This window comes from Takifugu flavidus, chromosome 21 (genome assembly GCF_003711565.1).
Source record: "Takifugu flavidus isolate HTHZ2018 chromosome 21, ASM371156v2, whole genome shotgun sequence".
NCBI lineage: Eukaryota > Metazoa > Chordata > Actinopteri > Tetraodontiformes > Tetraodontidae > Takifugu > Takifugu flavidus.
The window spans coordinates 7,512,877-7,527,929 of record NC_079540.1 but is presented as its reverse complement, the minus strand read 5'-3'; the positions used below and the strand labels follow the sequence as shown (position 1 = coordinate 7,527,929).

Below are 15,053 nucleotides of genomic sequence, written 5' to 3'. Positions count from 1 at the left end.
TTGTCTGTTGCAGTTGTGCAGTTCTGCTCCTGCTAACGAGCGTTCGTTGGGAATGGCAGCGGAGCAGACTTTTCTCAGAAGACTCCGATTCAACAAACACTCAATGATGTCTTTCGCTGCTGTTGCCTAATAATAATAGATTAATTACAGCGAAACGCGTGTGCACGTAGTGGTGAACAATAGCTGGCACAGGTTCAGACTCAAACACAGCACATGTGGGAGTATTTAAGAGTGTGAGGCCCGTTCTGACCAGCCTCACCTATGAGGAGCCTCTTTGTAGTTCAGCACAGGGTTATTCCAGCGCAGCCATAACATCTGTAATGTTCCAGAACCAGGGAGATCCGAAACATGCTGCTCAGGGTTCCGGTCCAGCTGGAAAACTGTGTGCATGTGAGAGAGAGAGAGAGATTATGGAGAACACACAAAGCCTTTGCGGTCTATTGGGCCTCTGACCCAGAACGCACGGTTCTTAGATGCAGGACCACCACAGTTGGTCCGCTGCAACCTTTCACCGGCTCAGACGCAGCACGTCCACCGTATTTATAGAGCGGCGTTTCCCCCGCTTGCTTCCCTTCTCCAAATCCACCTTCCATTGTGTCGTGACGAGGGCGCGGGGTTATCCAGCTGACGGCTCCTCGGGGCCTCACCACGGGATCTGGGACCTTTTGGATCCGCTCCTATTCCTATGAGTGATGAGATGATTTAGGAGCTGCTCCAGTTTATGAAATGAACTTGTTGCTTTGTTTCTTTTCAAATATCCCTAAAATAAAATCATGTTCTGAAGGCTTCCACATGTTTTCCTGATTGTCCTCCTGATCTGCAGCCCTAAAGGCCTCAGGGTCACTGTGCGGAGCCTCTGTGGTCTTCCCCTCGTTACCGTGGTGATGACGGTGGACTGTTTACTCACCGGCAAAGTTAATGGAGATCCTTGCCAAGGCTACGAGGATCTCATCCTGCAGCACTCATGGTCCTGAAGGCCACCCAGGGAGGAGCGGAGGGTCTAATTTGCACCCTTTAGCTTCCATTTTCTCCGTTTTCCTGCTGTTTCACTATTTATTTATTATATTTTCACATCTTCTGCTATTTCTTGGTTGCACCTTTATTCTGTCGTTTCCTTTTGAGGGCACCTGAAAACCCTCTTCACCTCGCTGTTTATAACTCAATCTGGTTTTTGTGACCGCGCAGCCGCTGTCCTCTTCTTATCTCTTCATCTTTAACTCGGTCCTCTGTCGTCACAATAACTTACTGAGAACACGGTTTCATTTATATCGGCTCAATGGAAAATCTGCTTTCTTCCTTTCAGACTCATCAGATTGATTCTTTGTCAGACTAGCAAGAAAAATGTGTCACACACACACACACACTGACTCACTGTGTGTGTGTGTGTGTATGTGTGTGTGTTGGGGGGGTCAGTGTGTGTGTGTGTGCGTGTGTTGAGGGGGAGTGGGTCAGTGTGTGTGTGTGTGTGTGTGTGGTGTGTGTGTGTGTGTTGGGGGGGTCAGTGTGTGTGTGTGTGCGTGTGTGTGTGCGCGTGTGTGTGTTGGGGGGGAGTGGGTCAGTGTGTGTGTGTGTGTGTGTATGGCATTTAGTTGATGCTACGTGTGTCAATAGTTACGTAATTTACACAAACATTAAAGTTCACTGAGTGAATTGGCGCTGAGAGAAAATATGATTAAACTGTGTATAGAAAAACGATGACAGATGTAAAACACTGCAAATGCGTTTGAGGATTAAAACGCATGAACTGATAGACGATATAATAATGATATAGACTATTAATGTTGCATCACAGTATCATATTGTACTCATATTTCTAGTCTAAAACACTGGTGCGGAGTTTATAAATATGAATCATGCATTTCCTCCTTGATGAGATTCCCACATTTAGCTCCTTAACAGGGTTGAGTGGCCTAATGTTGCACGCATATTTTCCCAGATTAAGCAGATAATGAATTTCCCCTCAAAACACAGCAAATTCCTCTCGGGCATGATTGAAGTCTGCAGTGCTGATCTCCATCCTTCCGGTTAATTACCTCGTTTTTAACGGAGAATAAGCTAATAGGAGAGCACCAGGTGTGTTTGTATTTGCTGACAAGCACAGATTCTTGATTGGCTGTAAAAGCCAACACACTTGGTGGCTCAGGGCTCGTCCGGCTCCACAGTCCTGCGATGTGATTAGGCCAGAATAAACACACGTGTTTTAATAAGCCTTCCATGGCTTTGACTAATAATTTACAGAGAATTCAAAGATGATGTCGCCGCTTGAATCTGACTGCCTTTATCAGCACCCGTTGGATCACACAGAGATTCAAAAAATTGTATTGGAAGTAGGACAGATATATTTGAATGCTCGTCCAGGCGTGTGCCTCCTAATCTCAGGCTGCGTAGAGCAGATGGCGAAGGCCTGATGAGGAGGCTGGTTGTGCCGCCGTGCTTCACCCACTGGAGATGTCCTTGATCTGAATCCAGCGGCGGTGGCGGTGTGCGACGCGGCGTGCGGATGGGGCTCCTTGGTCCTCTGTGAAATGAGCGCAGCAGATAACATCTGTGTTGGTATGCTGCACCCTTGTGGTGCTCAGCGGCTACATCTCTATAAGTCCAGATAAGGAGGCTGCCAGGCTCTGAGGGAGAGAGATTCAATCTGTGGCATTTTACTCAATAATGCACTCCGCTGCATTTTCCCTGCGATTTAACAGCCATGCGGCGTGGAGTGGAGGAGGCCGCGGCACCACGGAGGACTTTCCCAGCAACAGACTTCTTGAATTTGCTGTAAATGCACCAAGCTGGCAGTTATCTGTGTGAAGAACTAGTGCGCTTATAAACAGGAAGCTGTGACCCCTGGCGCTCCAAACCCACGCACATCACATCTAATCCCAGCCATCAATTGTTCTCTGCTAAGATGTCCTTTGTCCGAGTGAGCCGGCCTTGCTGCCTCGATCACGCGGAGACGACTCGGGCGGTGGAAACTTGGCTACGCTAGCAGCTGCGGTATCGACAGAACAGGCGTTTCTAGGAGGTGACAAGGACGGCCATTGATTGGGCCTAAATGAGAGTGAAGAGGAAGATTGATTGCCATCGATCCCTTTCTTCCTCCTGTGGTCTCCTCCATCCTTGATTATGACCACTTTACTCCCAATCAGATGTGTGTGAGCGGTGTTGGGGGGAGGGGGGTCCCATTGAGAGGTATTAGCTCCATTTGCAAAAGCTGTAATTATGAGAGGATGTGTGGGACAAGGTCAACCCGCAGCAGGTGCCATCAGGCGGGATCATAATAATAAGGCCGCCTTTTGCTTCCCTCTGCAATTTAGTCATATGGATAATAGGGTGGAAAAGATGTGTGTGTTCCTCGGAGGACGCCCGCAGCATAATAAATGTTGCCACTGACGGCTGAAGGACAGAAAAGCAGCGACGAACACTCACTTTCGGGGGTAGATTAAAGGAGAAGCGCTCACTTTTATAATTTTTCCCCACGTTTTTTTTATTGAAAGCTTCATCAAAGAAAAAAAAATAATCAGAAAATCCATTTCAATTCGTAACATCCACAGATGTACAGATAGCTTCTCAAAGATCACACACACTGAGCAGTGTGTGTGAGGCGTGACCATGTCCTCCTAGGCGCTGATACAAAGGAAAATTAAAAACAAACACAGAGAAAGTGAAGACTAACCCAAAAAAAATCAAAGGAAATTAAAAACCGCTCTGCTGTCCTAATATATGGTTCCTTAATTAATCTGCGGGATGAATCCCATGAAAAACGCTCTTCCCGTGCAAACAATCATCCATTTCCTCGTTATTGTTGGATTTTGGATTTCCCAGGGAGGCATTTGAACTCTGCAGCGAGGTTAGTGGCTGGCCGCGCTCCCGGGGTGGCGTGGCCAATCGATGGCGCTCATCAAAGGTGGAGCGAAGCATCAATTAAAAGCACGGGGCCTCGCTCTTGTGAGGGGTCGAGGTTGCAGTCTGAGTGTGTTGAGCTCGGTTCCACCCGGTCGGAGTTTCCCCGTATGAGTTTCTTCCCAACGCACGACAATCGATGCGGAATGTCGGCGCTCACATGGACAAATCCAGCAGAGTCCCGGGGGAAGCTGAATATGACACGTGACCTATGGGATGAGCAAAGTCACGCTGCCAAACGACTTTGTGGACCATGTCCGATTGGACTGTGAAGACCCGGAGAGCTGGAGTCAGACTGGGGGGGCTTTATTTTGAAGAGAGGCAGTGACCTCATCACCTTAACACATTTCTCATTATTCCCTCTCATGTGCCATATTCAGACTATCAAAAAGCTGATGGGAACCACGTCTGAGCATCGGCTTAGACTGGCTCAGGACACCAGATGAGTGAGATCACCTCATGTGATCCGTTGCAGCAGATTAAATTAGGCCGAATGCCGACGTGCTTGTGGCGTTCTGAGGCCTCGAGTCTGCACAGCTCACGCGTGGGTCTGGCTGGTTGTCCACAAAACAGGAGGTGCAACACCATGATGAAAAGGGTGAAACTAAAGGCTCGTACTCTTCATTTTAAGGAGTTCCATACAATGGTCCCCCCCCCCCCCCAGCTGGCCCCGGTCCTGGGGTGTACTGACAGGAGGAGACAGAGCACCTCCTTACAACTGCATGTGCTCCTGCTCTACCCTGAACAGGCAGGGTTCGCTGCGATGCTGTGAAGAAAAAGCCATTTCAGGGGCTAATTTCAGCGTCTTCCAGACGTAGCGTGAACAGTTAGCAGCAAAAACCTGCAGCAACAACTTTTGCTTTTCGATATTCATCAGCAGAACAGAACTCATTTTCTTTGTTGTGCAGTTTATCCATAATCTCTTTGCTGTGTGTCATCCTGTGTGGCTGTAATGTCATTACTATTGGATCTCACACCATCTGCGCTGCGATGTGCAATTTCGCTGATATGAGAGCTATAAACCTTCCAAAGAGTCCCAACTGCTGGAAAATGTATATAGAACTTAGATGCTCTGCTGTCTTCAGCTGGCTAGGATTCTACAAAAAGGGCTCCTCGGCTGTGCACGTGGACACGCACACCCTCGCTTGAAGCTGGTTAGAACTTAGGAGGTGTTTGGCTTTAAACAATGATGAGAGCAGAACAAAGGTGGAGCTTTTTCAGGACCGGGAGAGACTCGATGCTGTGGAAGCAGATGTTGGTGCGATGATCTGGGATTGTGGACGTGACTTGAGAAACCTGTGCATCTGTTTCTTGGCTGTTTGTCAAGCGGCCCGTTGGACACTCACCTGGTGTCCAAAGGATCACGATGCCCAGTTTGTGAAGGGATGAAGGCACAAGCCTGAGGCTGCTTCCATCTTTAGCACCAGAGACTGCTGTTACGTTGTACTCACCACAGCCAGGTTGGACATGTGCTTTCCTCTACGGACAGAATTTGGAATCTTCATTTTAAAGGCACTGAATACACGACCGATTGTTCCTTCCACCTGCCACGCCTGCCATGTGCACCACATGCCGACATATCCCAAAAGGTAGCAGTGGAGTCACATGAACTGTGAGAGGCCGAACGCTATTGTCAGCAAACAAAACGCTCCCTCTCTGTCTGGAAGAAAGGGGTCTTTTGTGGGACACTGGAGTGAATCCTATTGCCCCCAGGGGAGACAAATTGGTCCCGTCAAGCCTCATTGCCAGAGTGACTGAAATTGGTTTGTGGTTCTGCTTCTGCAGCATCCAATAAAGAGAAGAAACCTGGGTGAGGGCAGCGAATGAGTGAGCGCATTAATGGTCCCAGTTAGGCACAGGGGTGCAGATGGGAGGCATGGGATAAAATGACTATTGGCCCAGGGGCAATTTGACAATGCTCAGACGTCACGCAGCTCCAGATAAAATGAGCTGGGGTTGTCTGAGGGACAAGCGAGGTTGGGAACGACTGATGGACACTGTGGTGGCCGGTGAGGACCACCGAGGTCCTGAGTTCTCAAAAGCAGGCGCATCTTCCTGCCCCTTGGAGGGCTGTTTCCATCTTCCATCTATTTTCATAGTATCTGTCGGACACATTGAGCACAGGAGATCCAGAGGCGACGTGGGAATGATTCTGTCTGCAGGTAGAAAGACGGCGAAATGTTTGCTGTTCCGTGGATCTGAGCGTAAATATGTGAGCCGAAGCTTTATTAGCTTCAGCAAAGAGCCGAAATGAACGATGCAGCAACCTTCACTCATCTGGTGTTTTGAACATATAAATAGCCCAAACTGGGTCCGGACATGCTGAAATTGGATTCACGGGGGCCAAAAGCAGCAGGAATTTTCTACCTCAACTCCGAAGCTCAACAGTCTGAGGAATAGTTGATATTACAGCGACAGAGAGACAGAAGTAGGTAAAACTAGTAGCAATGCATCAGCGACTGCAGAATAAGTTAAAGACATTCTTCAATCTGTTTTGTAAAAAATTCCTGGCATGAAGTGAGCAAACCAGAGCCGGGATGCAGCCGCATCACACCTGAAGGGAGATAGGGAAGGAAATGAAGAGGACGTCTGGAAGATTGTGTTACACGGTAAAACACTGACGGATGTGTGTTTGGAGAAGGAGGGTGAAGCCCAGCTGAGGGGGTCAGGAAGGACAATGAAGGACTGGTCCGGCCATCACGGGGAAAAAAAAAACAACGACAACAGCAACACCAACAACAGCATCAACAGCAACGTCATCAACAACAGCAACAACACCAACAACAAGGAAATCAAAGTGAAAATGGAAAGGAATCAAAGCCAACAAAAGCCTCAGTGTGTCTCTTCATCTTTGGTATAAAAATGGCCGTCCATGGGCTGCATTTGCTCCACAACTAGGAAAGACTACAGAAATTGTCAACAATTTCTTCTATTGCTTTTGCCTGGTTGAAACCAGAAGCTCTACGGAATCTACCAATCTTCGTTCCCCTGCCAGGTTTTTCCCCTCCTTTTTTTGGGATTGTTTTTGTAGCTTATATTGTATTTTTTTGTCCATCTTTTATTTCCATTCATTTTTGCCGTGTGACAAGCAAAGCGGGCTAAAAACATCTTAAAGCTTATAAAAAAGGTAAAATGTGGCAGATAAAAAGCACTAATGTCCTCCACAGCGACCTTGCCCTGTCAAATAAGAGAGAATTAAAAAAAGACAAGTTCAGCAGTTCAGACCGCAGCAACATTGCAGCCTGTTTTTCTTACTGGGTTTTTTTCCTCACTGTGAAAAATCTCTTCAAAGCCCCCCAACACAGACACACAACACCCTCCCCAGAGTCCCCCCCCCCCAACAGACATTTTGTTTTCTTCTGACGTGTAGTTACCTCTGACATAATAATTATCAAAGTTTTCTTCTAATGAAGAAACACAAAAGCTCTTTTCTATTAAATCTGTACAGCGTATGTGATAGATTCTCCCCCCCCCCCCCCCAACTCGTTCAGTGTCTCGTCCCCTCTGAGTGGTCCAACACATGGATTTCCTTTGATTCCCCCCCGTCTCTAATCAGACGTCAGACTTAAACTCTGTAAAAAGTTTCTGGCGCCTCTTAAATTAAGGCCATAAGATTCAAGAAAAAGGAAAAACACTTTGAGAATATATCTAGAAAACTAAAATTTAACACTAGAACATAAAAAAGAGTGAAAAGAAACATAGCTTAATATCTGAGGAAGACAATCTCTGTGTATCTCAAACTTGACTCCTCTTTTCTAATTACAAAATAAACTTCACCCCTTACCTGCACATTCAACCCTTTTTTGTCTTTTTTCCTGTGTTTTTGTGTTGTTTTTTTAATGTTGGTTAAGATTTTTCTTTGAGAAACTCTTCAAGCTTCAGCACAGCCCTTCAGGCAGGTTCCCCCACTAACAATTTCACTTCTTTGCACTGCGCCCTGCAATTTCCCATCCCCTTCTCCAGCACTCTTTACCTCCTCCTTGCATTTTTTTTCTCATAAGCCAGGTAGGAAATGAAAAAAAAAGTGTCTCTTTTTGGTGCCTGGGCAATCTGGAAGCAATCTCTTTCTTTTTCTCTTTTCCTTCACATTCACAGTGCAGCCACCTTCTGTCTCAAGGCAACGCTGTCACATGAACATTCGCTCAGGCCGTTGTTATCTGACAAAGGGGGGGAGAGGGGGGAGAGGGGGGAGGAGGGATGGAGGAGGGAGGGGGAGATGGGGGAAGGAGAGAGGGGGGAGGACGGAGGGAGGAGAGAGGGGGAGACAGATGTAATTTAAGCCAAATAACAGCTGACTGTGTAATAAGCCAGAAATGTTAATGAACTGATCCTGAAAAATGACTAAAAGGATTCTGGGTTCTGTTTTCATTGTCCGCCCGGACTTACTTGGACTGGTATGAGTAAGCAGGAACGTGGTCGGCGCCGCCGTCCACCTGGATCTGTTGCTGCTGAGCAGATACCTCCTGTGATGAGGGGGCCACAGTCTGTGGGGAGGCATCAGTCACGACTCCCTGGAGAACAGGAGGGAGGTGTGAGATGATGACCTGGAAGGGATCCTGGAGGAATCTGCTAGCTTATACCAGCAGCCTCCTAAAACTATACGGGCGAGTCAGCAGATGTTAACCTGATATCTCCATCTTGTTTAAACAACAATGTTCCCTAAACCAGCACCACAGGATCAAAGGCTGCAGTTCGGCCTCTTTGGTGTTGAGAACATTCATCCCAAATCCACCAAACTTCTGACAAAGGGTGCAAACTGGAGTGTGTCTTTGTTGTTCTGCTTTCAGTAATATTCTTTATGTAGCTCAGGATCAAGAAGAAGCCCAGAGAGAGCAGCCATGGCAGAACCCCTGGTTGATGTTTGGATCTTCCAGGCTCCAGCCTCTGCCGTCTCCCTACCGGAGACAGGAAGCCTCCCCACAGGTGGGTGTGTCTCCTCACCTTCAGGTGGGTGTGTCTCCTCACCTTCAGGTGGGTCTGGCTCTTCACCTTCAGGTGGGTCTGGCTCACCTTCAGGTTGGTCTGGCCCCTCACCTTCAGGTGGGTGTGGCTCCTCACCTTCAGGTTGGTCTGGCCCCTCACCTTCAGGTGGGTCTGGCCCCTCACCTTCAGGTGGGTCTGGCCCCTCACCTTCAGGTGGGTCTGGCTCACCTTCAGGTGGGTGTGTCTCCTCACCTTCAGGTGGGTCTGGCCCCTCACCTTCAGGTGGGTGTGGCTTTGCCAACAGCAGAGAACTTCAGAGTCATCTCAATTACCTTTAACAAGCTCTGAAGGACGGTGCTTCCTGTCCATACATCAGCCCCGTAGTCACGGTTAAAAGTGTGACTCCTTGCTGCTGACGCCGCGATCCAGACGTGACAGTGACTTAGGTGAGAGGCGCTGTGGGGGCTAAAACACAGCTACACCCCCCCACCACTCTTTCACAAACTGTCTGAGGAGGATATAAGGGGGGGCACAACTAATGGCTCTGTCAGGGGAAACTGTCATTGTGTGTGGCTGCGGGCTAACCACGGCTCTATGGCTGATGGATGTGTGTGTTCCCGCTACCTGCACGCCTCTACTGACTACGGGGGGACGGGGGGGGGCAGCCCCCCAGGCACTGTGTCTCACTTCAGCTGCTGTCATCTGATACACGACTGATAGTCCATCTGAAGACGACTGCAGTGTCAGCCGCTTGACAGCCAGCCGGCTCTCCTCGCCGGCCCTGCCCGCCGCTTCCCACCATCATAATTCCTCCGGCTGGACCGCCCGAACCTGCCAGCAGCCCAGACCGCCACCGAGAAAGTGACAAAGTCGGCGCCGCACTTCAAACGCCTTTCCCAAAAACTTTGGCGCGGTTCTGCTTTGCTTGCAGTTTTCCTCCTCATTATTTGTGGGCGGTGGGAGGCCATTTGTTTCCAGAGAAAAACCAGAGATTTACAGCATCTTTCAAAGCTAATCTGTCGATTTAATGAATGTTTTGATGGGTTGATGTGCTGAGCGGGTTAAAGAATGGCTGAACCGGGAGCCTGTGGGCGTGAGTGATCGGGCTGTCAGGAGTAATGATGTTCTCCTTTGGGTAATCGGACAGATTGTTTCTCATCGGTAAGTAAGGTGTGAGGGTTTGAGGCTCTTACTTCAACAGGGACGGCTGTTGGAGGCACAGGAGTGTACTGGGGAATGTAGGTCCCTTGCATAGGCGCGGCGGCGGCGGCGGCGGCAGTCATGTACTGCAACACAAACACACCACATTTTACACAACAATTCACAGATATTTTAGCCTGAATCTCACTACATGATTAAATTAGACAGCAACGACTTGTAGGGAAGAAGGATTCAATAATCAAAGGCAGGTCAGCTGATGGGGAAAAAGGTTGAGTTATAGTTAAATTGTTAAATAGATTCAGACTACATTACATTCATATCTTTTGTCATATGTTTTGTCTCTTTTGTCATCTGGCTTTACATTATTCGATTATTGTATTAGGTCATGAGATTTGCACGTTGAAATGATAATAACACACATGTGATCCAAAACCAAGACAATCTTCAGTGCAATTATGTCAACATGCTATTCCACCTGGATCCTTTGGAGGGCGCTAAAAGAATATACGTCCACGTCTGCCAGAGTGGAGCAGTTCAGAAGGAATTAGAGGCGTATTGCTCTTCTACTGAAATATAACAGGCTGATACAGAGTTGATGAGCTCAATAATAAAAATGGAGAGACAGACGGAGCCAGGGAGAGAGAGAGAGAGAGAGAGAGAGAGAGAGAGAGAGAGAGAGAGAGAGAGAGAGAGAGAGCAGGCACCGGTTCGCCTGTGGCCTACATTCTTTGGTGACGCTCTGGCTTTTAACTGGGGGGCACACTTTCTCACCATGATGGCCCTTTCACAGACCTGACACTGGTTCAGTTACATGACAGCCACAGGGCTTTAACATCAAATATGAATGAGGACGCTGCACTTAGCGTGAGGCCTTCGCTGGGACTGGCGCCGTGTGTGCGTGTGATCCTGACACGCCAGTGTGTGTTCTGTTTAATTAACACTTGCCTACACATGAGAAACTTCATTATTTGCATGTGGCTTTTGCATGTGCTCTCCTGCGTACAGCTTAGCGACGACAGCACGCGCGCATGCGTGCGTGTGTGTGTGTGTGCACGCGTGCGAGGCGGACAAAGACAGAGGCCTGGAACGATAATGCCGCAGTCCATTGCCAGCGGATGTGATCCCAGATAAAAGCCACCAGACTGCCTCTCAGCCTCTCCTCGTTTCCTGCTGCTTTTCCGGACCAAAGAATAAAAGGGGAAGTGTGATCTTTTTCTCTGTGACTTATTTTTTCCTCTGGCTCATAGTTGCTCTGCCAGTACTGGAAAAGTGTGGTGCTCGTATGAGGTGGGAGGCAGTAACGGAGGGGCTGAGTCGAGCCTTTCTTGGCCGCGGGCCCGGCGGTGCTGGTGAAGTGTCATTACCGGCAGCGTCGCTAATGGATCGGGTACGGCTCCACTGCTCACTGCTAATGAGAGCAGCTAAAGGCCACGGACACGGGTGATTAACTCCCCCACCATTGCTACACCCGGCCAGGAAGTTGCCCCGGGACGGCTGTTGGTCCTCGCTGGTATGGCTGCGCGGGTGCGTGCATGTGATTTTCAGGTTACCGCACCGCTGTGGCTGTCACAGGCAGCTCCGGGGTGACGAGCCACATTCAGACTTCCTGACACATAACCACATTACCCCTCCGTGCCATCCCGTATCGCTCCTCCACCTTCCTGTCAGTCGTCTCTCTCGACCCGCTATCTCCTAAAAGCACCTATCAGATTGCTGAAGTGACCTTCTCCCTGCTGGATCTAAACCCTGCATACCAATTTGACTCCAGACTTTCTTCTTGCCCCCATTAACTTATTCCACCAACTCACCTGCGAGGGCGGCGTGAAAGCAAATGAGAGGAAGCAGAAGATAATTAGCAATATCAAAATCCTCCTGTCAAAGGCAGAATGTCCATTTGATATGTTATATTTCTCTGCACGGCTGGCAAAGGGAATTTAAATTAGATTCAACGAGAAAATTTAATAGGATAAGATTTTTTCTTCCTTCCACTGTAACCATTAGTTAACCCATTTAATGTGGCAGGATGAGCGGGGCATATTTCTGCACTCACTGCTCTGGAGAGTCCGGGGGATGTCAAGCGTAGCTACTGTGATTGGTGTTGCCATGGTGACAAAGACGATTTTTGTCCGATTTCAACTCATTTAACACTTCTCTGTCCACAGTCAGGGGACAGGTTTGGAAACATAAATTCTTCCTAATTGGTAATAAATGGAGTCCCGCTCACACACACACAGCACCTGCACACGGAACAGATGGCAGGTGTGTGTTTGAGGGACGTGACAGCTGAACACGTCCTTAATGAGAGCGTGTGAATGGACTCCTCTTCCCTCACTGTCCGTGAAGTCAACATCACTCATTCATTCATTCACTCATTCACTCCCTCACTCGCAGTAACGACAGGAGCTACACCTGCGATCGCATCCAGCGGTTTGAGATTTTCCGATAAGCCGTCCACCTCCGCGTGTGGCGCCGCATCTATCCATCTATTTCCTGACATGCTGTTCTGTCGCATTGTGTGCAAGGTGGAGGATAAACAGTTGGTCAAGGCAAGAGCATCCAAGCACTCAGAGAGGGTTATTAATGGCAGAGCGGTGTGGGGACGAGCTCTGATGACTATTGATCTTAGCTGTGGGCTCCGGCATGATGGAAGCACTCTGACGCAGCCCAGCAGCTGTGAATCACAGGGCTGTACCCCCTCGCTGCCAAACAGCCCCTCTATATGTTGCCCCCCAGGCTTTGTTAAAGCACGCCTGCAGAGATTTATGCTGGCTGGATCAGTGTCATCTCCCAAATCGCTTTAAATGGATCCTCAACGCCCTTTTCAGATGTTTGGACTTTTGGTATCGCGGGGCCCATCGTGCATATCTACACCATATACGGAATTCAAACATCCCCACTGTCGTGCACGTGAACTCTTAACTGAGTACAAAAGGCAGATGTGATATCAACATTCTGCAAAGGTGCTGAGGAGAAGAATTTGCCAGGAATTCAGGATGTGCTCATTTAGAGATTTGGTCTCTGGGTGGGAGATAAATTAACATTCTTCAGACAGATTTCCACCCATTTCAGAAAATTAACTCATCATTTATCCTCTTTTTGCTTCCCTATTCCATCTCAACACAGGGAAATATCTCTTTTGTCAAAATAATGCTGGAGTGCAGTGAGTAGCTCACACTTGCAGCTGGAAACGAGGCTGATTGCAGTGCTGAGACGACACTAAATAGTCCCCTTTTGGGTTGTAAACCAACGAGTGAAGATGTGGAAACACCACGCAGGGGCTAAAGTCGTTCAGTGAGGTAATTGAATTCATTGCTTTATTAAATACTGATTGTCGGAGCGCTCATTTAAAAGAGAAAAGTCAGAAAAAACACCTGAAAAAACAAGGAACTGCCTGAAATGATGGTCTGAAATGCATAATGGAAGCTTATTAAAGCACATATTTCTCAATGAAGTCATATTTGGAGCACAAAAATTGAGTCACAGCAAACATGAAATGATTTAAATGCTGCACAAATGTACTTTGGCCACGATCTCATGTGAAAACGGTTCTACGCTTAAATCCAATAACGCCCGATTAAAATGAGCTGAGATCGCTGAGAAAAGACTGTCGCGGGAATGTAAAGCCAATCACAACTCACCTCACTCAGACAAAACAAGACGAGGACACCACTGATTTTACAAAAGTCTGTCTTCCAGGGACACAGGAGCTGTCACTCACCACTGTCACCATGACAACAGAGAACTAGGGTTTCACATATCAAGACAGGAATAGGAAGGATGGAAGGTCACCTCTTGTCATGTCAAATCCACACACACACACACACACACACACGCAGACACATTTTCTGAGTGATGTGCACATCCACACGTGCGCAGGAGCTAATGTGAGCAAACACGCGCCTGACAGATTGACTGCTCGTGAGTTGCGAGAGCTTGAAGACGGTAAATAAATCACTAACAAGGCAATATGTTGCAAACACGGTAAATCACATCAGCGAGGCGCCCGGGTGGCATCTTTATGGGTGCCATCCACAGAATTTTGTTAGGTGGTTTCGCATCGACGACCTGAGCTGAGCTGGGGGACTTCGCAAGGAAAGAGGGAAGGACGGAAGAGGAAAAGACGGACAAGCAGCTAAATTCCGAAGCGGTGACCATCAGACGGCGGCGCCAGTCCAGGCCTCATTAGAAGGTTTTCCCTGCCACTCCTATCTGACACCGCTTAACCCTCCACTCTGGTCCTTGCTGTAAAAGAACACGGAATTCTCGGAAAGCTGGAGTCATTACACCAGCTTGGGTGGACCAGGAACATTTGGTTCTTTTCTTGGAGCGCAGCAGAAACACAAACACAAACATCTGCGGAGCGTCCAACAGCCAAGGGCAACTTTGGAGACGTTGCTCGTGGCAGGTGCTCTTTTGTGGTGACGGTCAAGTCACATGACCAGTGTGTGTGTGCAGTGAGCAGTGTGTGTGTGCAGTGAGCAGTGTGTGTGTGCAGTGAGCAGTGTGTGTGTGTGTGCAGTGAGCAGTGTGTGTGTGCAGTGAGCAGTGTGTGTGTGCAGTGAGCAGTGTGTGTGTGTGTGCAGTGAGCAGTGTGTGTTGTCTGGAACACACTGGGCCAGCAGTCTTTTTAAACCTCACGGTGCACCAGAGAACGCTCCTGAGGAAGTTCAGACAGGGCAGGATTGCAACCGTGTGCCCCCAGGACTGATCACGTGCCGTACGCCGCTGAACGACCCCACCCGCCGCTCCTTTGGTGAACTGTTCACGTGCGTGTTGCTGGTCGTTGTCGCTCCTGTTGCCAACAGCTGTGTTGCATTTCTGCCCAGCAGGTGTTTGTATTTACTGTCAAATCCTATTTTGAATGTTCAGATGTTTAATTGCAAAACATTACTACACAAATATTGGGTCTGAGCTCTAATGAGGCTTACTTGATCCTCCAGTAATGAAAGGCTGTCACATCTGGCTGAATAACGGTAATAGAATAATAATATTAATAGAATACAATTCTCCATTCTCATGGAAAATCAAATATGGGTATCAAGGCCTGCTGCACAGCTATTGCCCAGAATAAAGCT

At 48.3% G+C, this 15,053-nt stretch overlaps 1 protein-coding gene across 7 annotated transcripts in view; it reads right to left on the bottom strand.

The window, feature by feature from the left end:
• Window positions 1–3,452: 3,452 nt before the first annotated feature.
• Window positions 3,453–15,053, bottom strand: part of LOC130518505 (RNA-binding motif, single-stranded-interacting protein 3) — a 178,820-nt gene continuing 167,219 nt past the window's right edge. For all 7 annotated transcript variants that reach the window (XM_057021131.1, XM_057021128.1, XM_057021132.1 and 4 more), the window contains 3 exons: window positions 10,011–10,103; window positions 8,281–8,405; window positions 3,453–8,051 (listed from right to left, as the gene is read on the bottom strand). In XM_057021131.1, the coding sequence (XP_056877111.1) occupies window positions 8,048–8,051; window positions 8,281–8,405; window positions 10,011–10,103 (222 nt within the window). In that variant the 3' untranslated portion in view covers window positions 3,453–8,047. The remainder of the gene's footprint in view (window positions 8,052–8,280; window positions 8,406–10,010; window positions 10,104–15,053) is intronic.